General features: G+C 40.2%; 1 protein-coding gene across 2 annotated transcripts; it reads left to right on the plus strand.

Annotated features, from left to right (window-relative positions):
* Window positions 1-3,126: 3,126 nt before the first annotated feature.
* On the plus strand, window positions 3,127-10,530 carry CREG1 (cellular repressor of E1A stimulated genes 1). Of its 2 annotated transcripts, XM_032207615.1 has the most exons (4): window positions 3,127-3,412; window positions 5,882-6,001; window positions 8,038-8,222; window positions 8,872-10,530. In XM_032207615.1, coding segments are annotated over exons 1-4 (582 nt in total). In that variant the 5' UTR covers window positions 3,127-3,136; the 3' UTR covers window positions 8,873-10,530. The 2 variants fall into 2 exon arrangements, with proteins under 2 accessions (XP_032063506.1, XP_032063507.1); XM_032207616.1 differs by lacking the exon at window positions 8,872-10,530 and having other exon boundaries at window positions 8,038-8,223.
* The last annotated feature ends 6,776 nt before the right edge of the window (window positions 10,531-17,306 follow it).

A 17,306-nucleotide genomic window follows, 5' to 3' on the forward strand; every position in this document is an offset into this window, starting at 1 on the left:
GCGGAGAGCTGGCCTGGCTCACAAATCAAGCACTGTGCAGAGCCAGACTGCATAGCCCACAAGCGTTATCTGGACAAAGGAAGGTTTCTGTTCATGGACAGACTGCAGGATCTAGACAGGAAGCCTGGCCTAGCTCGCAGCTAGACTGTGCGTCTGAAGAGAAAACCTGCTCAGCCCCACAAAGAACCACGCTATCTGAGGAGAGCTGGCTTGGGGCAAAAGCAACTATGAAGAGGGCAGCCAGAGCATGATGACATACCAGACAGGATGGAGACCTTTCTGACTTTCTGGCTAAAATATACCTTCTCCAGAGACATGGCCCCCAAATTCAGCCTCCAACCCATGACTTGTAAGCTACGCTGAAATTGAGATTGTTCCACTAACTGGCCAACGCCCGGAGGGCGTAAATAGGCTCAATCTACAGTAAGATGTTACTGTATGTTTATTATTTTGGTGATGTAAATAAAACACAAGTTGAAAAGGAGAACTAGTGGCTAGCAATACTTTCCTGGCCTTGTTATGCAAGGATCCTGGAAACCCCTAGACTCATTGCACCACAACAGAAAGAATCCTTCTCCTTTCTTTGAGATCTAGCTGGGGAAGTGAGAGGCCTGGAGATTTACTTCAGATAACACAGTGCTTCGGAGCAAGCTGAAAGGGTTAAAGTCTGTATCCCTCACCCTACAGGTTGGCCCAGCACTACTCATGCAAGATGAACAGGACCAGTACAAGCCCCCTTCCTTCAGCACAGTGTGCAAGACAGCCTAGACGCCAGTGTACACTGCCCACAGTGGAGTGTACTCAACAAATCCTGCTCTTTTTTATCAAAGAGCCGATGGTATTTGCCTCAATAAATCCTGCTCAGCGCTGAACGCCCACTGGGCTCAGCCCAAATCCCCCAAGAGGGCTGCGAGCAGGTGTGCTCCGGGCGGCTCCTGCAGCCGCAGAGAGCAAGGCTGGGCAGCAGCACCCCTTGGCGGCTGCTGCCGGGGAAGGCTGCAGGAGCGCTGCAAGGCTGCAGAGGGAGAGGGTGGAGAGGAAGAAATTGCAGATGTGGTGAAATTGTTTGGGTAACAAAATCACAAATCCACACGCATCCTTCCTGGTGAAGGACAGATAGCTACCTCCAGCTAATGAATTTAAACTCCTTAACTTAAAAGCATTCCCCCTTTCTGCGTTGACTCCCCCCCCCCCCCCCCCCCCCCCCCCCCCGAAAATAAATACATAAATAAATAAATAAAATAAAAGGAACTGACATCTCTTTCCCTCATCTCCTTCATTTTCTTTCATTTCTATCCCTTCTTATTTCCATGGCATACCTTCTCTCCTGTAGTGACGCCACCAACCATCTCCTGTCTGCTCCATATCACGCTCTCCTGCTCTCCAGTAAGATCCCCCATGCATCATCCTCACTCCACCACTCATCCCATGGGCTGCAGCTGGAAAATACTGCTTCCCTCTCCCTGGATCTGAGGGCAGGACTGCTGTGAAAACGAAGAGAAAGAAGTGTTTCTGTGTATGTTGGGGAGAGAGGAAAGATGAAGCAATGTCTGTTTCAGCTAGCAAAATCACTAACGAAAAGAGTTTGTTGCAGTTTGTCTTCCTCAAACCCTTTTTGTTCCTAAACCGTTTCCTCTAGACCGATTTTGCCCATCTCTTCCTTATTCTTTTCACTTCTGTACAACAGTTGCTGCCATTTTCCCTTCAACACTTTCTGCTCCTGCCCTGTCACCTAAATATAGTCCATAAACCTATCTATATCTATATAAAGGCAACTTTTCACACAGCCTCTTTTTCTCTCACCCCTCACTCCTTTTCCTGTCCTGTTTTCTCCTGAGATATAACTTTGTCCCAAGATATAACTTGTCCTATATCACAGGCAAGCGCACTTTTACTACCACTGCTGCTGGTAGTAGTAGCTACCAGCAGTAGTACCAAGTAGTACCAAGTACCAAGCTACATGGCTGCATATAACAGGTTGAGAACAATGGTGGTTTTTGTTTGTTTGTTTGTTTTGTTTGTGTTTTGTTTGTTTGTTTTGCCTTTCACTTGAAACAAAGCAGGTTTCTCCTGAGCATTGCCAGCAGAGGGCAGCAGAGGAAGGCTGTGTTTTGGTGGCCATAGAGGGAAAGCCAGGCTCTGTTCCTGCTCTCTGTAAACAAGCAGAGTATTGTAGGAAATTTTAGTCTGCCTGGACACAACTACATGACAGTGCATAGACGGTAGAGAATGGATCTGTGGTGCACACAGCCTGGCACTCCCAGAGGCCTTTCAGTTTTATCCACCTGGCAGCCCACAGCCAGATCCTTTTTTTCAAGAGTCCCACAGCCTTACCGAATGCTAGGATATGCATGTGCCATATGATAGGGCACCTGGGGACAGATGTCACCTGAAAAGCAGCAGTCGTGTGATGGGAAAGAAGCCTTGGTTAGAGCCATGAAGTGCCTCTTGTAAGCATGTAACTTGTCCCAGATGAAGGGTTGAATACTGTTGTGGTCTGAACCTGGATGTCTATCAGGCAGAGCAAAAGGACACCAGAAGAGCCTTAGGGCACTCTACCTCTGTAACATATGAGCACCTTCTATTAAAACGAGTAAAACTGAAGTAAAACTCTTGGCATATCTCCTGGGAAATCAGTCTGCCTATTTCAATATGGCTTTTGGGTGTTTGACTAGAACTTTGGGATGTCAAAGTGATCATATCGCAGACATAAACCTTGGAAAAAATCATTTTAAAGGTGAACTTAAACATTTTTTTTTCCTGAAGGAAGGCAGTGCTCAGCCATCTGCCGCCACACAGCTCCTGACGTGAAGTTAACCAGTGCCTGAGGACGTGACCGGGCGCCCCGGGCCAGACCGAGGGGCAGCAGCGCAGGCTGCCCGCCGCCACGCCCGGGCAGCGCCGCCCTCCTCAGCCGCCTCAGCGCGGCCGCCGGCTCCAGTGAGGAGCCGAGCCGGGGCTCAGAGTTGTTTACAACGCCCAGACCCCGCTGGGCTTGCCCCGCCTCCCGGCAGCCCTCATTGGCTGAAGATCTCGCAGCTCGCCTCTGATTGGCGGAGAGCGGAGAGGGGCTGCGGCGCTCAGCAGCCGAGCAGCTGTCGGGGACAGTTGGGGAGCGTTGGGGGCGGTTGCAGCGATGGCCGCGGTGCTGCTGCTGCTGCTGCTGAGCGCGGCCGCGCTGGCGGCCCGCGGGGCGCTGCCGCCGCCGGAGCAGGCGGCGCGCGTGGCGCGCGTGGTGCTGCACAGCTGCGACTGGGGCGCGCTGGCCACGCTGTCGGCGCAGGACGGGCTGCGCGGCCACCCCTTCGCCAACGTCTTCTCCATCAGCGACGGCGCGCCCGGGCCCGGCCGCGGCAGCGGCGTCCCCTACCTCTACCTCACCGACATGGAGATCTCCGTCAGGGACCTGCGGGTGAGCGGCCGGCGGCGGCTGGGGCAGCGCATTCGCAAACACGCGGATATATGCGCTGTGTGTGTGTGTGTGTGTGTATATATATATATATATATATATGTGTGTGTGTGTGCGTATATACATATATATATATGTGTGTGTGTGTATATATATATATATAGGTGTGTGTATATACACAAACGCTCCCACCAGCTCTCTCTATATATAGGTGTATATACACACACCTATATATACACACACACACACACACATATATATATATATACACACACACATATAGGTAGCCCTCAAAAAGTAACATAAGTATGTATAGGTTCATACGTGTAAATATATATATAAGTTCGTATATACGTTCATACATGTGAATATATAGGTTCGTATATGTAAATATATAGGCTCATATATATATATTTAGGTCCCCTAGAAATGAAGTTTTCAGGCACACGTGCTGCCAGCGCAGTGCCCGTTTTTTCGTGGTTCGCTTCCAAAAGCGTGTTTGTCTCAATGGCAGGAAGTGGTTGGATTCTCTTCAGTAAGACTTAAGGTTATATCAGCGTTTTCTGAAAGCAATGCCATGTGCCGGCCAGGTGTTCCCTGCCTCTTTTTTAAGGAATTAAGGAACTTGGGTGAGAGGGCCAGGAGGAGCAGTTCTATGGTCAAGGCAGTCCCAAAGTAAGGTAGAGTACCCAAGTACTGTTAGGCTGCCCAGAGACGCTGTGGAGGCTCCTTCTCTAGAGATATTCAAAACCCATGTGGATGCCATCCTGCACAATGTGTTCCAAGTGATCCTGTTTGGCTGGGGGCTCGGACTAGATGATCTTCAGAGGTGCCTGCCAACCTTGGCCATTCTGTGTTGACACCCCATAATCCTGCAAAATCCCTGCTGATCATGGTCTGGGCGATATCAAAGTAGAGCCCTGGCAGAGGAGGAGGCTGATGTTTCAGGAAGCACTCGGCTTAAGTGATGAGGGGCCACTTAGGGGAGGAGAACTTAACAAAAAATATCAAAATATCTGGAGGACAGCAAATTTGCTGTGTGGATCTTGTGCAAAGTGGACTCTTGCACAGAGTGCTGAAAGAATAGTAATTGCTAGTGCTTCCTGAAAGGTCAAGTGCACACCAGAAGACAACACGCTGCCATGCCAAGGTTCTGTGTGTGTGTAACTGGCCTCGTCTCAGCTCTTCTGCTGGGCTGTGGCCAAGACAGAGCTGACTGAAAAGGCTCAGAAACATTGACCTTAAGAATCCTTTAATAAAGAGAACCTTTTTGTGCTAGTAACTGTTACAGCATTAGTAAAACAAAAACAAAACTTAAATAGTAAGAACATTTCAAACTTTGTTTTGCCCTTAACCTTTTTTGTTTGTTTCCTGTCCCTCTCCTTACTTTGGCACATTGAAGTAGTTCAATTATGTATCTAAGTGGTGTAGAAAACGTATTTTTCTCTTGCACAGTATCTCCTCTGCCATACCTACAACCCTTAGGTTTCAGAGGAACTTGAAAATGATGACATAAACTGTTAATGAACCATTTCCTTCAGAAAGTTCCCCAACAGATCTTTTATTCGGTTACTGTAGGGCAGAAAGATTTGACTTCGACTGTCACGCGGACGGAGACATGTGATAAGAGATAGTGCTGAATAATCATGAATCAGCAGGTTTTGTCATTGAGCAACTTCCTATCTGTGCTGTGAGTCAGGTGGTGGCTCCTGTTCCCTAAGTTCAGTCATGCACTGCATAGCACTTAAGTGACGTTTGCAGTGTGGGCTCTGCCTGCTTGTTTTGTTTGTCTCTGAGATGAGCTCTTATAATGAAATGTCCCAAAGCATGCAAACTGTCTTTGCTGGGACAAAATGAACTTCACCATGTGATATTTTGCAGTAGGCAATCCTGTTCTTCACAACTTTTCAAGCTGTCTTCATTACATTCATTTTAGAAAAAAACAGTCAGATACAGGTTCCTTAATTCTTCAAGTTAGGTGTCTTACTTAAATACTGAAGAGTTTTTAAACCTAATTTTTAATATTCACTTTAAACTTCAAAAGAGCTGACCAGTTTGGGGTCATCCAGGGGGCTTGTGCTTTCTTCTAAAATTTGGTTGTAATGGATTTTGTTGATAGCTGTGAAACCCATTTGGTTACCTTTCAGTAAACATTTGTCCTTCCCCTTAATGAATTTCATTGTATCTTCTTGTCTTCTGTGTACTGTCCTGTTATGTATGTTGGCTCATAAACAGAATTCAGAGTTTTAAGGACTGCTGTTCTGTGAGGTTTGCATTTTATGCTAACAGATGTCAGCAGACTTACAAATTGTTCATCTATATCAGCTTTCAGACGTAATTAGGAAAAGATGATCACAGCTTTGTTCTTTTTACCAGTAAGTGTGAGCTGAATAAAGTACCAAAATCTGAAAACGTGGTATGACTTTTTTTTCCTCGCAAAGGTACATAAATCTCTTATCATTTGTATTTCAGGTCAATTCAAATGCCTCCTTAACTGTGTCTTTGGCACAGACTCCTTACTGCAAGAAGCACAAATATGATCCCCAGAATCCCCTCTGTGCCCACATAATCTTCTGTGGGAGTGTTGTAAAGGTAAGCAGCTGGAATTTGATGCTGGACAAGACTGCATGTTGAACAGGGTTGCATAGTGGATGGAGAAGAGCTGTTAGCATTTCCGTGCAGAAGATTACGAAGGGATGTCATGTGCCATGATACCAGAAGGCTATCTCATAGTTTGTGTGAGGAAAGCTAAGTAACCACATGGTATCTGCAAAAGCAGTGTTGGCATGTTTTTAGCAATGATCTTGAAAGGATTTCTTCTTGCAATGAAGAAAATCATCCTACTTCCCCTAGACCAGTTTTGAAACTAAAAAGTCCAAGACAATTCTCTTGTCAAAGACAATTCTCTTGTCAGTGAAGCATGAAAACTTTTTCATATCTTGCTCAGTTAAGTTCTTTGGCCCATTCAGTGTGACATATTCATGTCCAAAATTTTATTGAACTTAATATTAATCTGTGCTGTGAAGTTACAGGTATTAGACATAGAAAAAGTTTATTGTATCACCTGGCAGTGTTGCAGCCATGGCAGTATTCTTTCCTACACTGGTACATTGGTGTCCCATAGAAGGAATTTAGAACTATATGTGTTGTTTGTTGAAGATCTTAATCCTATTATTGAGGAAGAGGACTAATTATCATTATTTTCTCTTATATGATAGCCTGAATTCTTACTTAGTGTTTTCATACCTCCTGTATTTGTACATTATACTCCATCAATCCTTTAATTGCTTTCATGAGTTTATCATCAGTACTGGAATTATTTTAATTAGTTCCTCTTGTACCATATCCAGGACTCGTGTTGATTTAACCCTTTAAACATTTGTACATAGCATATTAAGTAGTCACACATTTCAGCATCCATTCTCTTGTAGATTCTGTTATTTCATTCTGCATGCCTGTATGTATGTTTAAACACACATGTACGCTTTTTGATTTGTTAGTGTCTCTGAGTAATCACGTGCAGAGGAGGTAAAATTACACCTAAAAAAAAAAATGCAGCAAGAATCCATACTTCTCCATTTTGTGCTTTTCCAAATAACATCCAAGATCATGCTGTGTGTTTTTTGCTGCTTACTGATTTGAAGAATCAAACTTATAATGGAATATAAACATACTAAGTTAAATCTACCAGTATTAGGATCAAGCACAAAACATTTTCTAGCCTTGGCTTTAGGCTGTTACTCAATTTTTATTCTTAATTGGATACCATTCCTGCCTAAGTACTAACAACAAAGCCATTTTTTCCCCTGGCTTTTGTTTGTCTGATCAAGTTGTGCACACTTCAATGATGAAGAATATGGAGAAAATGGGAAAAAAATTATCTCTAAGAATACAATTCCCAGTTAGATATGGAAAACTTGAATTCAAAAAGACATTTCAATAAACAATTCCAAATGAAGGTTTCAGTCTTCATAATTGGATAGTTAGCATCATTATTTGCTTTCCCATTGAAAAGTAAAAACTGACATCCTACTCATGTCAAAATAGGTTTGCTTGTCTTTTAATAATTACAAGCAAAGCTTTGGTCCTCATTATTCTGCTGTTTACTCATTGTCTCTCTAGCAAGAACTTCAAGTATCAAAGATCCTTTAATACATGTCTGTGGACTTGGATAATTTTAATCTGTACAATGAAGATTTTTTTCATCATAAGCATAGGGTATAATTTTATCCAGTCTTCTTCAAACAAGTCAGTGTCAGGTTGGATCTAGTTTTTATATTAGAACAGAATGAATGCTGCTTCTAAAGCTGTCAGCCTGCATCCCTCTCTCTAAACAGTGAACAGAAGACTTACTCTTATGTTGATGAAGTACTTTCTTCTTCATGCTTTTACTTTAAAAGCACCCTTTTGATTTAATATTAAAAGCAACTACCTTGGAGTGTTTGCCTGTCTCATGTACAGTTGTACAGCACTCTGAAGATAAGTGGACTCTGCCACAGTAATGAGCCCTTTGGGGTAAAGTGTAGCTGAACAGAAAAGAGCACACCGCAGTCAGCAGTGTGTTTTAGCTACTGTTTGTCTTCCATATGACTGTATCTTCATGTAGTATTTTGCTGGCTGTTGTTCAGGTGAATGATTCAGAAGCGGCCATAGCGAAAAAAGCGTTATTCAGTCGACACCCTGAAATGGAAAGTTGGCCTAAGGATCACAATTGGTTCTTTGCCAAATTCAACATCACCAATATTTGGGTACTGGACTACTTTGGTGGATTGAAAATTGTGACACCAGAGGAGTATTACAGTGTCAAGCCTTAGTAAGTACATATGTTTTGCATGCTTAACTCATTATCTTTGGAAGCTGTAAACCTTTTCCGTATCATTAACAGTGTATATTACCTGTCTCTATTTTTTACATAAGTTTGTCTTTTCCCTGAGTAGTCTGCTGGATGCAGTATCTGAAATCACAAGATAAGTTTGAATAGGGGACTCAGCTACTTAACGATATATAGTATCTATAAGTAAATCTCTATGGATAATCTTGTATAATCTAATATGTAGTATATAATCTTATACTACAATTTGTACTTGTACTTCAAAATACAGTTTCTTGGGAGGAAGGAGTCCTGCAGAGTGAGAATAATCATTGTCCTTTATTTGGATTAATTGCAGATTATGTTTTGGCCTAATAGTTAAACATAGTGAGACTTCAGTACTTATGGAGAATCTGTTCCAACTTAAAGCTGTTCTTTTATATCTTCTGCTTTATACAAATATATTGCTGCAATCCCATTGATTATTATGTAATATTTTTTCCCCAAAAATTGCTTTTGAATCTTTTATCGTGATACTGAAGAAAATCTGTTCTATTGTTCACATAAAACTTAGTCTTCAAAGCTTTCAAATATATTTTAGCACGGTCAACAAACAGACATACAATTTCACTCTTATTCTTACTCCTTGTAGGTAGAGGAAGATCCTTGGTGATGGTGATAGTACAAGTGAAGTACTTTGGATGACTGTTTCATGAGATACTTCTTTTTCCTACATATTGCAGAGGTGAATTAATAATGCAAAAAGTCAAAACCTTTGCATTGTTAATGAGCTCGTGTAACCCTTCTGAAGCAACTGTGAATTTGTCGTATCTAGCACAGGTTGAATCACGTCATACTCAAAATCCTTTGTGCATAAGCCATAAGTAAATTGCATTCATTAGACATGAATCTGGGAAGTTGTTATCTGTCTCTTGACAGTCTGCATTTAGAAAGGCTGTGTTTACTGAAAACTAAAGGATTAGTCCAGTTCTATGTTTCTAGTGCCTTAGTTAAATCATATCTGTTTGCTCTCCAGTTTTACTCAATTTTTAATATCAGTTTATTTTAGATCTTTATGGCAAAGTACTGCAGGATGGCTCAGGTGACAGTGGAATGGCAAGCGTTGTTTGTGTTGCAGTGATGGATGATACGTTGAGTTCTAAATTCTGTAAGAATTTTTCTTCATGCACATATACACTCACTTGAGCCATTTTTCTGTTTTGCTACCTGTATTGAAAGTACTATGAATGTGATTGTGTTTATGCAAATTATACACATACCTCAGGCTTTTGATAAGTTCTTGGTAAGTCTTTGTCTGGTAGTGGTTATGTGCCCTGACATTAAAAGAAGTGTTAGTAGCAGAAGTAATGAAAATATCTGACTTCAGTATATCAAGAGTAGTAGCTTCTAAGTTCAATGAGACTGATATAAAAAGAGATTGCTTACTGATCTGGATTTTGAAATCTTCAGCTTTCTCAATCTGATCAATGTAACAGCTTTTGTTACCTTAAGCAGTAGAACTGAGCAGATTTGTTTCTTTGGAAGCCTTATGCAACAATTTTAGGTCTGTAACCCAGAAGTGAGAAAGAAACTAGTACAGTATGACACAGATGATTCAGCACTTGCAGAGAATGAAAATTAATGAAAGGTGTGGAAAATTAATTCTCTGTTTCTTAAAATAAACCCCACACCACAACCATGAAAAAAAAATTAACACCTCTTTATGTTCTGTCACATCTCCCAAGTGCTAAGTTCACGAATATCCAAAAGCAATTATGAACAACTAAGTTAGATTTGCCTGTGGTAAAATCATCTACTTGACAGAGTAAAGAATGTGAAAACTTAGTGTCCTTAAAGGAAGATCCACATTGTAGAACAGTGGATTTGGACAAATCAAATCATCTTTACATCTTAATGTCATCATTATACTGCTACTTATCTCAAGCACTGGAAAGATTTATGAAAGCCTTTTTGAAATAGCTTACAAAGTTTTCCTTTTCTGCAAGGGGAAAAAAGGTACTTTTTACTATATTGAACACATTCTGTGCTACTATTTAGAATAATTCAAAATTAGAATATGGAAACAATTTATGTTGGATAGGTAACACTAAAATTAAATAAGATATTGGAAATATTTTTATATAAGGTTATTTTTATTAATGAAAAGTGTGTAAACTCAAATGATCCTATGGTATGGACTTGATCCTTTCCATGGGGACACCGTCATGTATTACCTGTAACTCCATAACTTTTGATGTACGAGATTGATGATGCTGGGCTTTAGGTGAAATAAAACTTTTCTTATGACAAATGGTGTTGGTTTTATTTATTGCATGTTCAAGAGTATTTCTCTCCTTCACACTCTCTTTCACACAAGCACACACACTTTGGGGTTCTTGCTTTATGGTCATTCTGAAGTCTTTCACACTTGCTAGAGTATGCCTGGCTTTCCTTTCTTGGCTGAAATTAGCATCTTTGTTTCACTTTCTTTTTTGCATCTAGTACTGTGAAATAAATCATAAAATAATAACACCGGATTTTGTGAAAATGAAGACAAGGAAGTCTTACTTGACTATTTCTTTGGCTAAGGCTTCTATTTTGTGAATGACTGCATCAGTTAGCTTTTTACCAATATTTTCTTATTCTCAAATCTGATCTAACTTAAAGCTGTTCTTTTTTATCTTCTGCTTTATACAAACATAAATAGGTCTTGTTAACATATACATGTGTTTGTACAAGGTATGCTACAAACTTGTCTCTTGTAATTCAAAACCTAAGGTACTTTTTTCAAAGTAAGCTTTTCACTGTTATTTTAATTGCTAACAAAAACAGATCACTATCTAATGCATTCACACTGTTAAATGAATCACTTTCATTTAATCGAGGGTTTGGTGTATACATCTTTTTTTTTTCTCTTTTTTTTTTTTTTTTTCCTCCTGTGTTGGTTATCTTTTCAGATTTGATGTTTCCATTTGTACAAGTTCCCCTGTATTTTCTGATTTGGACAGCAGGTTAGTTTGTTTGTTTGTTTGTTTTTTTTTTGGTAACAATTAGTCTGAAATAGTTTTATAACTCCTGAATTTTGTTGGATCAATTTTAGATTATCCACATTTCCTTACATTTGAAACTTGAAAAGACTCCAGCCAGATGCTTCTTTTGGAAAGTGACATACAACAAAATGGTTAAGCTAGGTGTAGAGAGCAGGATTCGAGAGTTAATTGGAAAAACACTATCTGGAGTTGTTATATCTACGTATCTCCTTGAATGCTTGGCTAAAAAAAAATTGTAAGTAGAAGTAGAATGTAGGGCAGACTAGGGTATAAATCACACTAAATGTCTGTTTTTACCTCTTAGATATAGATTTGTAAATGTTAACATCACTGAAGATGTTAGCTCAAGAAAGTCATCAGCTTTTTGTCCTATTTTTCCTCTTCTTTCTTCTCCCTGTGCTTACCTTCATTGTATTAGGAATCACTTTAGAATGCGTTTCCTTTTTTCCTAATATCTAGAAATAAGATTGTGGTTTAGAATAGAAGAGGCTGAGTATAATAATACCACTATAAGTGTATCAACATTTTGACTTTTGATCACGTGTGTCCTCTACCATGGCATGCTTGACATATCTGAGCTTATTCTAAATAGTAATGTAGTCACTGTCTGTATCCAGGAAGCTCAGTAACTCCATTCATAGATAAGAGTTGGTGGCATCGGATGACCTTAGGCAACTGACTAAATCATAAGATGTTTTTTAGCCAAGAATCTAATTAGTATAATTTCAGCCCGGTACTCTAACGATACAGTAACATTTTTCCTTTGCCTACTGATCTTGCTTATTGACCTGTTTGTGCTTATCCCTCTTGATTTGCATTTTTTTTTTTTTTTATGTTTTAATGTACTACTTGTATCCAGACTGTTGAGACATGCTATATCATTATAGAACTGAGCCTATGTATATCAGATGTCATTTTAATCCCTCATTCAGTTCTATCTGGATTTATTTTTTTAGGTTTTTAATATTGTATCTGTGATATTCAGAATAAAATAAGCTTAATCATAGTATTAGATTAATATAAAAGGTATTAATCATAACTTGATATTTGCAACAGCTTTTTCCTGAATAACACATTGAATTTAGAAAGATTCAGAATTGAGTCAATGTTTTATTATTGCTGAACACAAGAGGGTGCAATAGGCTTGCATTCAAGTTCATTGCTAACTTTAATACTTAAAATTGGTTACTGAATTCTTTATAACTCAAATGTGCTGGGAAAGAATATGACAGAGGGCATGATACTAAGAAATTCTTTTTCCTACATTGCTTTACATTATGAATGTTTTCCTCCATAAACACAAGAGCCTGCTGGTTGCTTAAAAAAAAAAAAAAACATTAATCTTTTTTTTTGTGTTTTGTAATCATTTTGTGCTATGAAGTGCTTAGAAGTAATGTCCATGAAAGTGATTTACAGGTTTTTAAATTAAAAACCTCTAGTAAAGGAAATTGAGATAGGCGTAGAGCACCTTGAAACATCAACTGGGAGCAGCTACCTTCAGACTTGATATCTTTTATTTCTCTCAGTGCTTATTAATTCTAGCAATTCAAATCAAGGTTGTTCACTAGCATGATGATGCTTTGGCTGTTAGCTGAAACACCCATTTGGGATTTATAGGAAAGAAATATTCAACAGCTAGTTGATACTGTTGGACTTGGCTTGCTTGAGCCAGCAGCACAGCCTTTGATTAGGAGGGCAATAGTGTTTAATGTTCAGAATAGGACCCAGTTGGTCAAGACTGACATCTTAAATTATTGTCAAGGCCCTGGGTGTGCCCCAGCAGTTTGGGCTGCCTGTGCTGGAGACCAGCTCTGCCTTTGCACACATACTTGGGTGGTAAGAGAGAGCCGGGAAAACCCACTCCGAAGCTTCTCCTGGGAGCTGGGCTGGAGCTCAGGTCCTTGCCACTTGCCTGGTCCCCCTGCCTTGGCCTCCGTGCTGCTTCTGCTGTGGTTGGCCCTTGTTGCTGTCATCCAACCTTCCAGTTCAGGTACTGTGGGCCTGGGTGCCTTGGTGGTGAGGCCCCGCTGACACTCCGAGCTCACCTGCCAGTTGTGATTGCCCTGCTAAGAAGCTCAGCTTCTGAGCTTTGCATGCAGAACTCTTGAAATTGCTCCTGGGAATTTTTGATGTGAAAACATTTCTCTCCAGAGGCTTCCTCAGAGTTTGTGTTAAGTATTACAGTATCAAAAGGTTAGAATGTAAGATCCAGTCATTCTGGCTATAGTAGCTAACGTTCTTGGTAGCCTGTCTTTTTGCAGAAGCTTATGTAACTGCTGTCCAGACACGTCCTTTTTTCCCCCTCAGCTGGATTCCGATTTGAAACAGGTACGAACTTGAAGCCAGGAAGCTCTTGCATATGTCATGACAGTTGAGAGCTCGGTAGAAGCAACAAAACCCATCAGGTTTTGCTCAGGAAAGGACAGTCACGACTCAGTTTCCTTTCTACAGGTGTAAGGCAGCTGGCTAGTCAGCTCCTGAGAGTACAGCTAACTGCCTACCCAGACAGACAATGTGGAAGGGTATTCACTGCTCTGAGGAAAAGGGACACTGAGTATATAAAAAAGGACTAGGGTAGATATATCAAAGGAACAAAACCCCCACTTTTTTAAAATTTGAGCATCACTAGTTGTGCTAATTGAAGAGCTGTCTGGAGCCTTATGGTTGTTTGAGTCCAGGCATGCAGTTAGTTTTTGAAGTGATGAAATGTCATATCGTTTAGTGGATATTCTCTTTATTATTCAAAGGATTTGATAACTGTGGTGATGGTTCTGAATTGTTTTAGTTTTTTTTTTTTTTTTCCTCCTAGATCTTCATATCCTAGATAGAAAAGCCCTAACAATTCCTTATTTACCCTTTGCTTCTGACTCTAGCAACTGTTAGACTTACTTTTGCATATAATTTTTCCATTTTAAACAAAGAGAGGTCACATGGTAGCAAATCCAACACATCAAGAGACAGAGTTCTTTCCCTCATCTTTAATATCGGTCAGTGTACCATACAGGCCTACAGCCACTTTACGTTTTCTGTTCTACTGCTCCAGGTTGTAACCTTTCCCATTTTGCACCTATCCTGATCGCTACAGACACAAGGTAGCTTGACAAAGCCATGTAGAGGGTATATGTAAATATGTGTACAATCATGGAGAAATACAAACTTCCAAGAGATACTAGGTAGTATGTATGTAATTGCATACGTAAGCATGTGTATTTATGTGAAGAATTGAAGATGCTTTGTATTTCTGTAGTATTTATGCCAATGCAACCTATTAGAAGTTATCCAGTATAAAAAAGTTACTGTTTCTAGGTCGAAATCAGTCACTTAAGGATGAGAAACAGAGACATAATTGCACAAAACACGCAGCATGACTGTAAGAACCTTGCATAGCTCTTTCGTGTTGGCGTTTAGCCAAAAACAGTTGCCTAATCGAGCATGAATTGGATTTTTGATTTGTTTTAAATGGTTAAATGAATCTCAATTCATTTAACTGTTTTCCTCCCAGATGAACATTTGAAAAATCCAGAAGAGGTATGTGCTGGGGCAAAAAGGGGGAAAAACATGGGAAATGAAGTTACTTATTTCTGGTCCTAGTATCTGGCTTCCCCTACCTTTACATTCATGGAAGACACAACCTTACTGATCAGTTGCAGTCTGTATAGCCATGCAAGAAAATACTGAGGGTGGTGTATAATTAAAAGTACCATTTCCATAATGTAGGTTTAGTGGTATTTCTTTTTTTTAAAAATAAGCTGTAATTTAGTCAGGGAAATTCATCTGAAATTAACAGGTGAAAGCAATAATGATGTGAGGAAAATAGCATGACTAGCTTAAAGTAAGAGAAGCATTGTGCTTCCTTTTTAAGATAAAGCGTAAGTAATGCTCTCTTGTGTGCATTAAAAGAGAAATCCAGAGTAGATCATAAAGGCTTCACTGAGAATGAAAGAATCAGGCATTATATATTCAGTAGTCTCAAAATTAGTGAGTTTTCAGAGAGGGGTGCATTTCAGGTTTCTACCAACATCTACTATATGGGTTTCCAAAACCAATTTTGCATTGAAAAATTTTAGGACCATAGCAGAAACGAGGAACTACTAGTCACAAGAAACAAAATAATGAATAGGAATTCGTTCTTATACTGCATCAGGGCCTCTTTATCATATCCCGTAGGAAACATACGCTCATGACTGTGTTTGTCTTTATGGTACTGCACAGGTGTCTGTTTTCTTTTTATTTTTCCCCTTTAGATGTGGCAGGGTTTCTATTTGCACAATGCAGCTGCAAGGAGTAGTCACAGTCGAGTTTTTTTTTTCCCTTGGAAAAGCAGTATTTTCACACACAGAGGGGAGCAGTTGTAGTGAGACCAACTTCTGTTGTCTCCCTGTTGGGAGCTGCAAAGCAAGACCTGTAGTTAGACACTGTCTTTTTTCCAGCTTTCTGTTTGCGATGCTGGCAAAAGTGCAGGGCAGGGACTAATCCCCTTGGAATGCAGCAATTATCACTAAATAAGTATTAATTGCTGCATTCCAAGGGGATTAGCACAGTTGAGCCCAATTATAGCAAAGCGAAGCTTCACTGTAAGGCACTATGGTGCATTGAAATGCAGTGAAGCAATATAGGACTGTCACTCTGCAACATTTTGTCAATAAAAATTGTGGGCTTACACACTGTAAACAGCTTTTTTTTTTTTTCTTTTCAGTGTATTAGTCTAGCGTATGAATGGCATGCCTTGCTAGGGGCGACAGCTTTCTCACCAGAGAAAATTGTTGCTTATTTAAGACCCATTATCTTTGTGTGAACATCTCCAAAACTGATTTTGATACTTGTTGAGTTTGTTCTGGCACTACAACTGATTTCCTGCTGGATCAGGGGCAAGACTCTGCAGACTGGATTCTCCCATCTTCTCCATCAGGTCAGCCAGCTCCACCATCAGGTGATGCAGGTATTAATTTTGCCTGCAAGTGCTAACTGTGTCAAATTGGCTTAAGAGAACTTTTGCTAACGGACCTGTTCTCAGTCCCAGCAGTGTGCGATGATGATTACAGGCATGCTCTCTGTGGCTGCAACACATGAGCCAGAGGGCAGTGTGTAGTTATTTTTTTTTTAATCCTCAGCTTGACTGCAGTGTGGGTTTGTTTTTTAGTTTTTATTTATTTCCTGTTAAAACTGCAAACCCTGCTTTTTTTTTTTTTTTTTTTTTTTTTTTTTTTTTTTTTTAAGTTCAGTCAAAGCATAACGAGTAAGTATGAAAAGGGAAAAGGGAATGCTTCTGGGAATGAATCAGCCCCTTGCATTAGAGCTGTTCCAGGTTTTCTTGTGCCCAGAGAAAGAATGGTATATTGATGCACAGAACCAACTGAATGCATGCCTTGTCTATTTTGTGAAAGATGTTACACCTTGCAGATAATGAGCTGCACCTTAACCTGCATTAAACACAACTGAGTTGTACTGTACTTGGGGACCAGTTCAATTCCCTGACCCATTCTGTTTCAGGAGCCATATATAAAATCTTGCAGTCTTCCCAGCACAGGTAATTCGTGAAATGTGCTTTCCTCCACCCGTATGTTTAGATAAAGAGTCAGGTTAGCTAAGAGCTTTTCTTAACCCAGCAGGGAGGGTTTTATGTCTCTACTGTGGCCTTGTCTGTATTGAGAAAAATAGCTGCTGGTTCAGCTGAACTACTGTTGGCATTAGTCTCTAGGCCAGTGTTATCAAGGTTCTTACGGTCTGACTGAAATAAGCAAACTAAAACACTGTTTCATTTAAACTGTTGGTAAAAATGCATGTATGAGGTTGCCTAATGCACAACGTAGGTAGGAGCTGCCTAAGTTTTAATTGTGGTATGTAGTTCCTAGAGATGCAAAGACCAAATAAGCTGAAATGAAGGTGGCACTGTAACAAAATCCTTCATAGCGCAATTGCGAGACATATGAAGACAGAATAGCTTTTTCCTAGAGCAGAGACCACTGCCCTTTTTTCTGCAGCCCTCACCTGTACGTGATTTGCATTTCCAGTGTTGTGTCTGTTATGAGAATAACTC

This window comes from Aythya fuligula, chromosome 1 (genome assembly GCF_009819795.1).
Source record: "Aythya fuligula isolate bAytFul2 chromosome 1, bAytFul2.pri, whole genome shotgun sequence".
Classification (NCBI taxonomy): Eukaryota; Metazoa; Chordata; class Aves; order Anseriformes; family Anatidae; genus Aythya; species Aythya fuligula.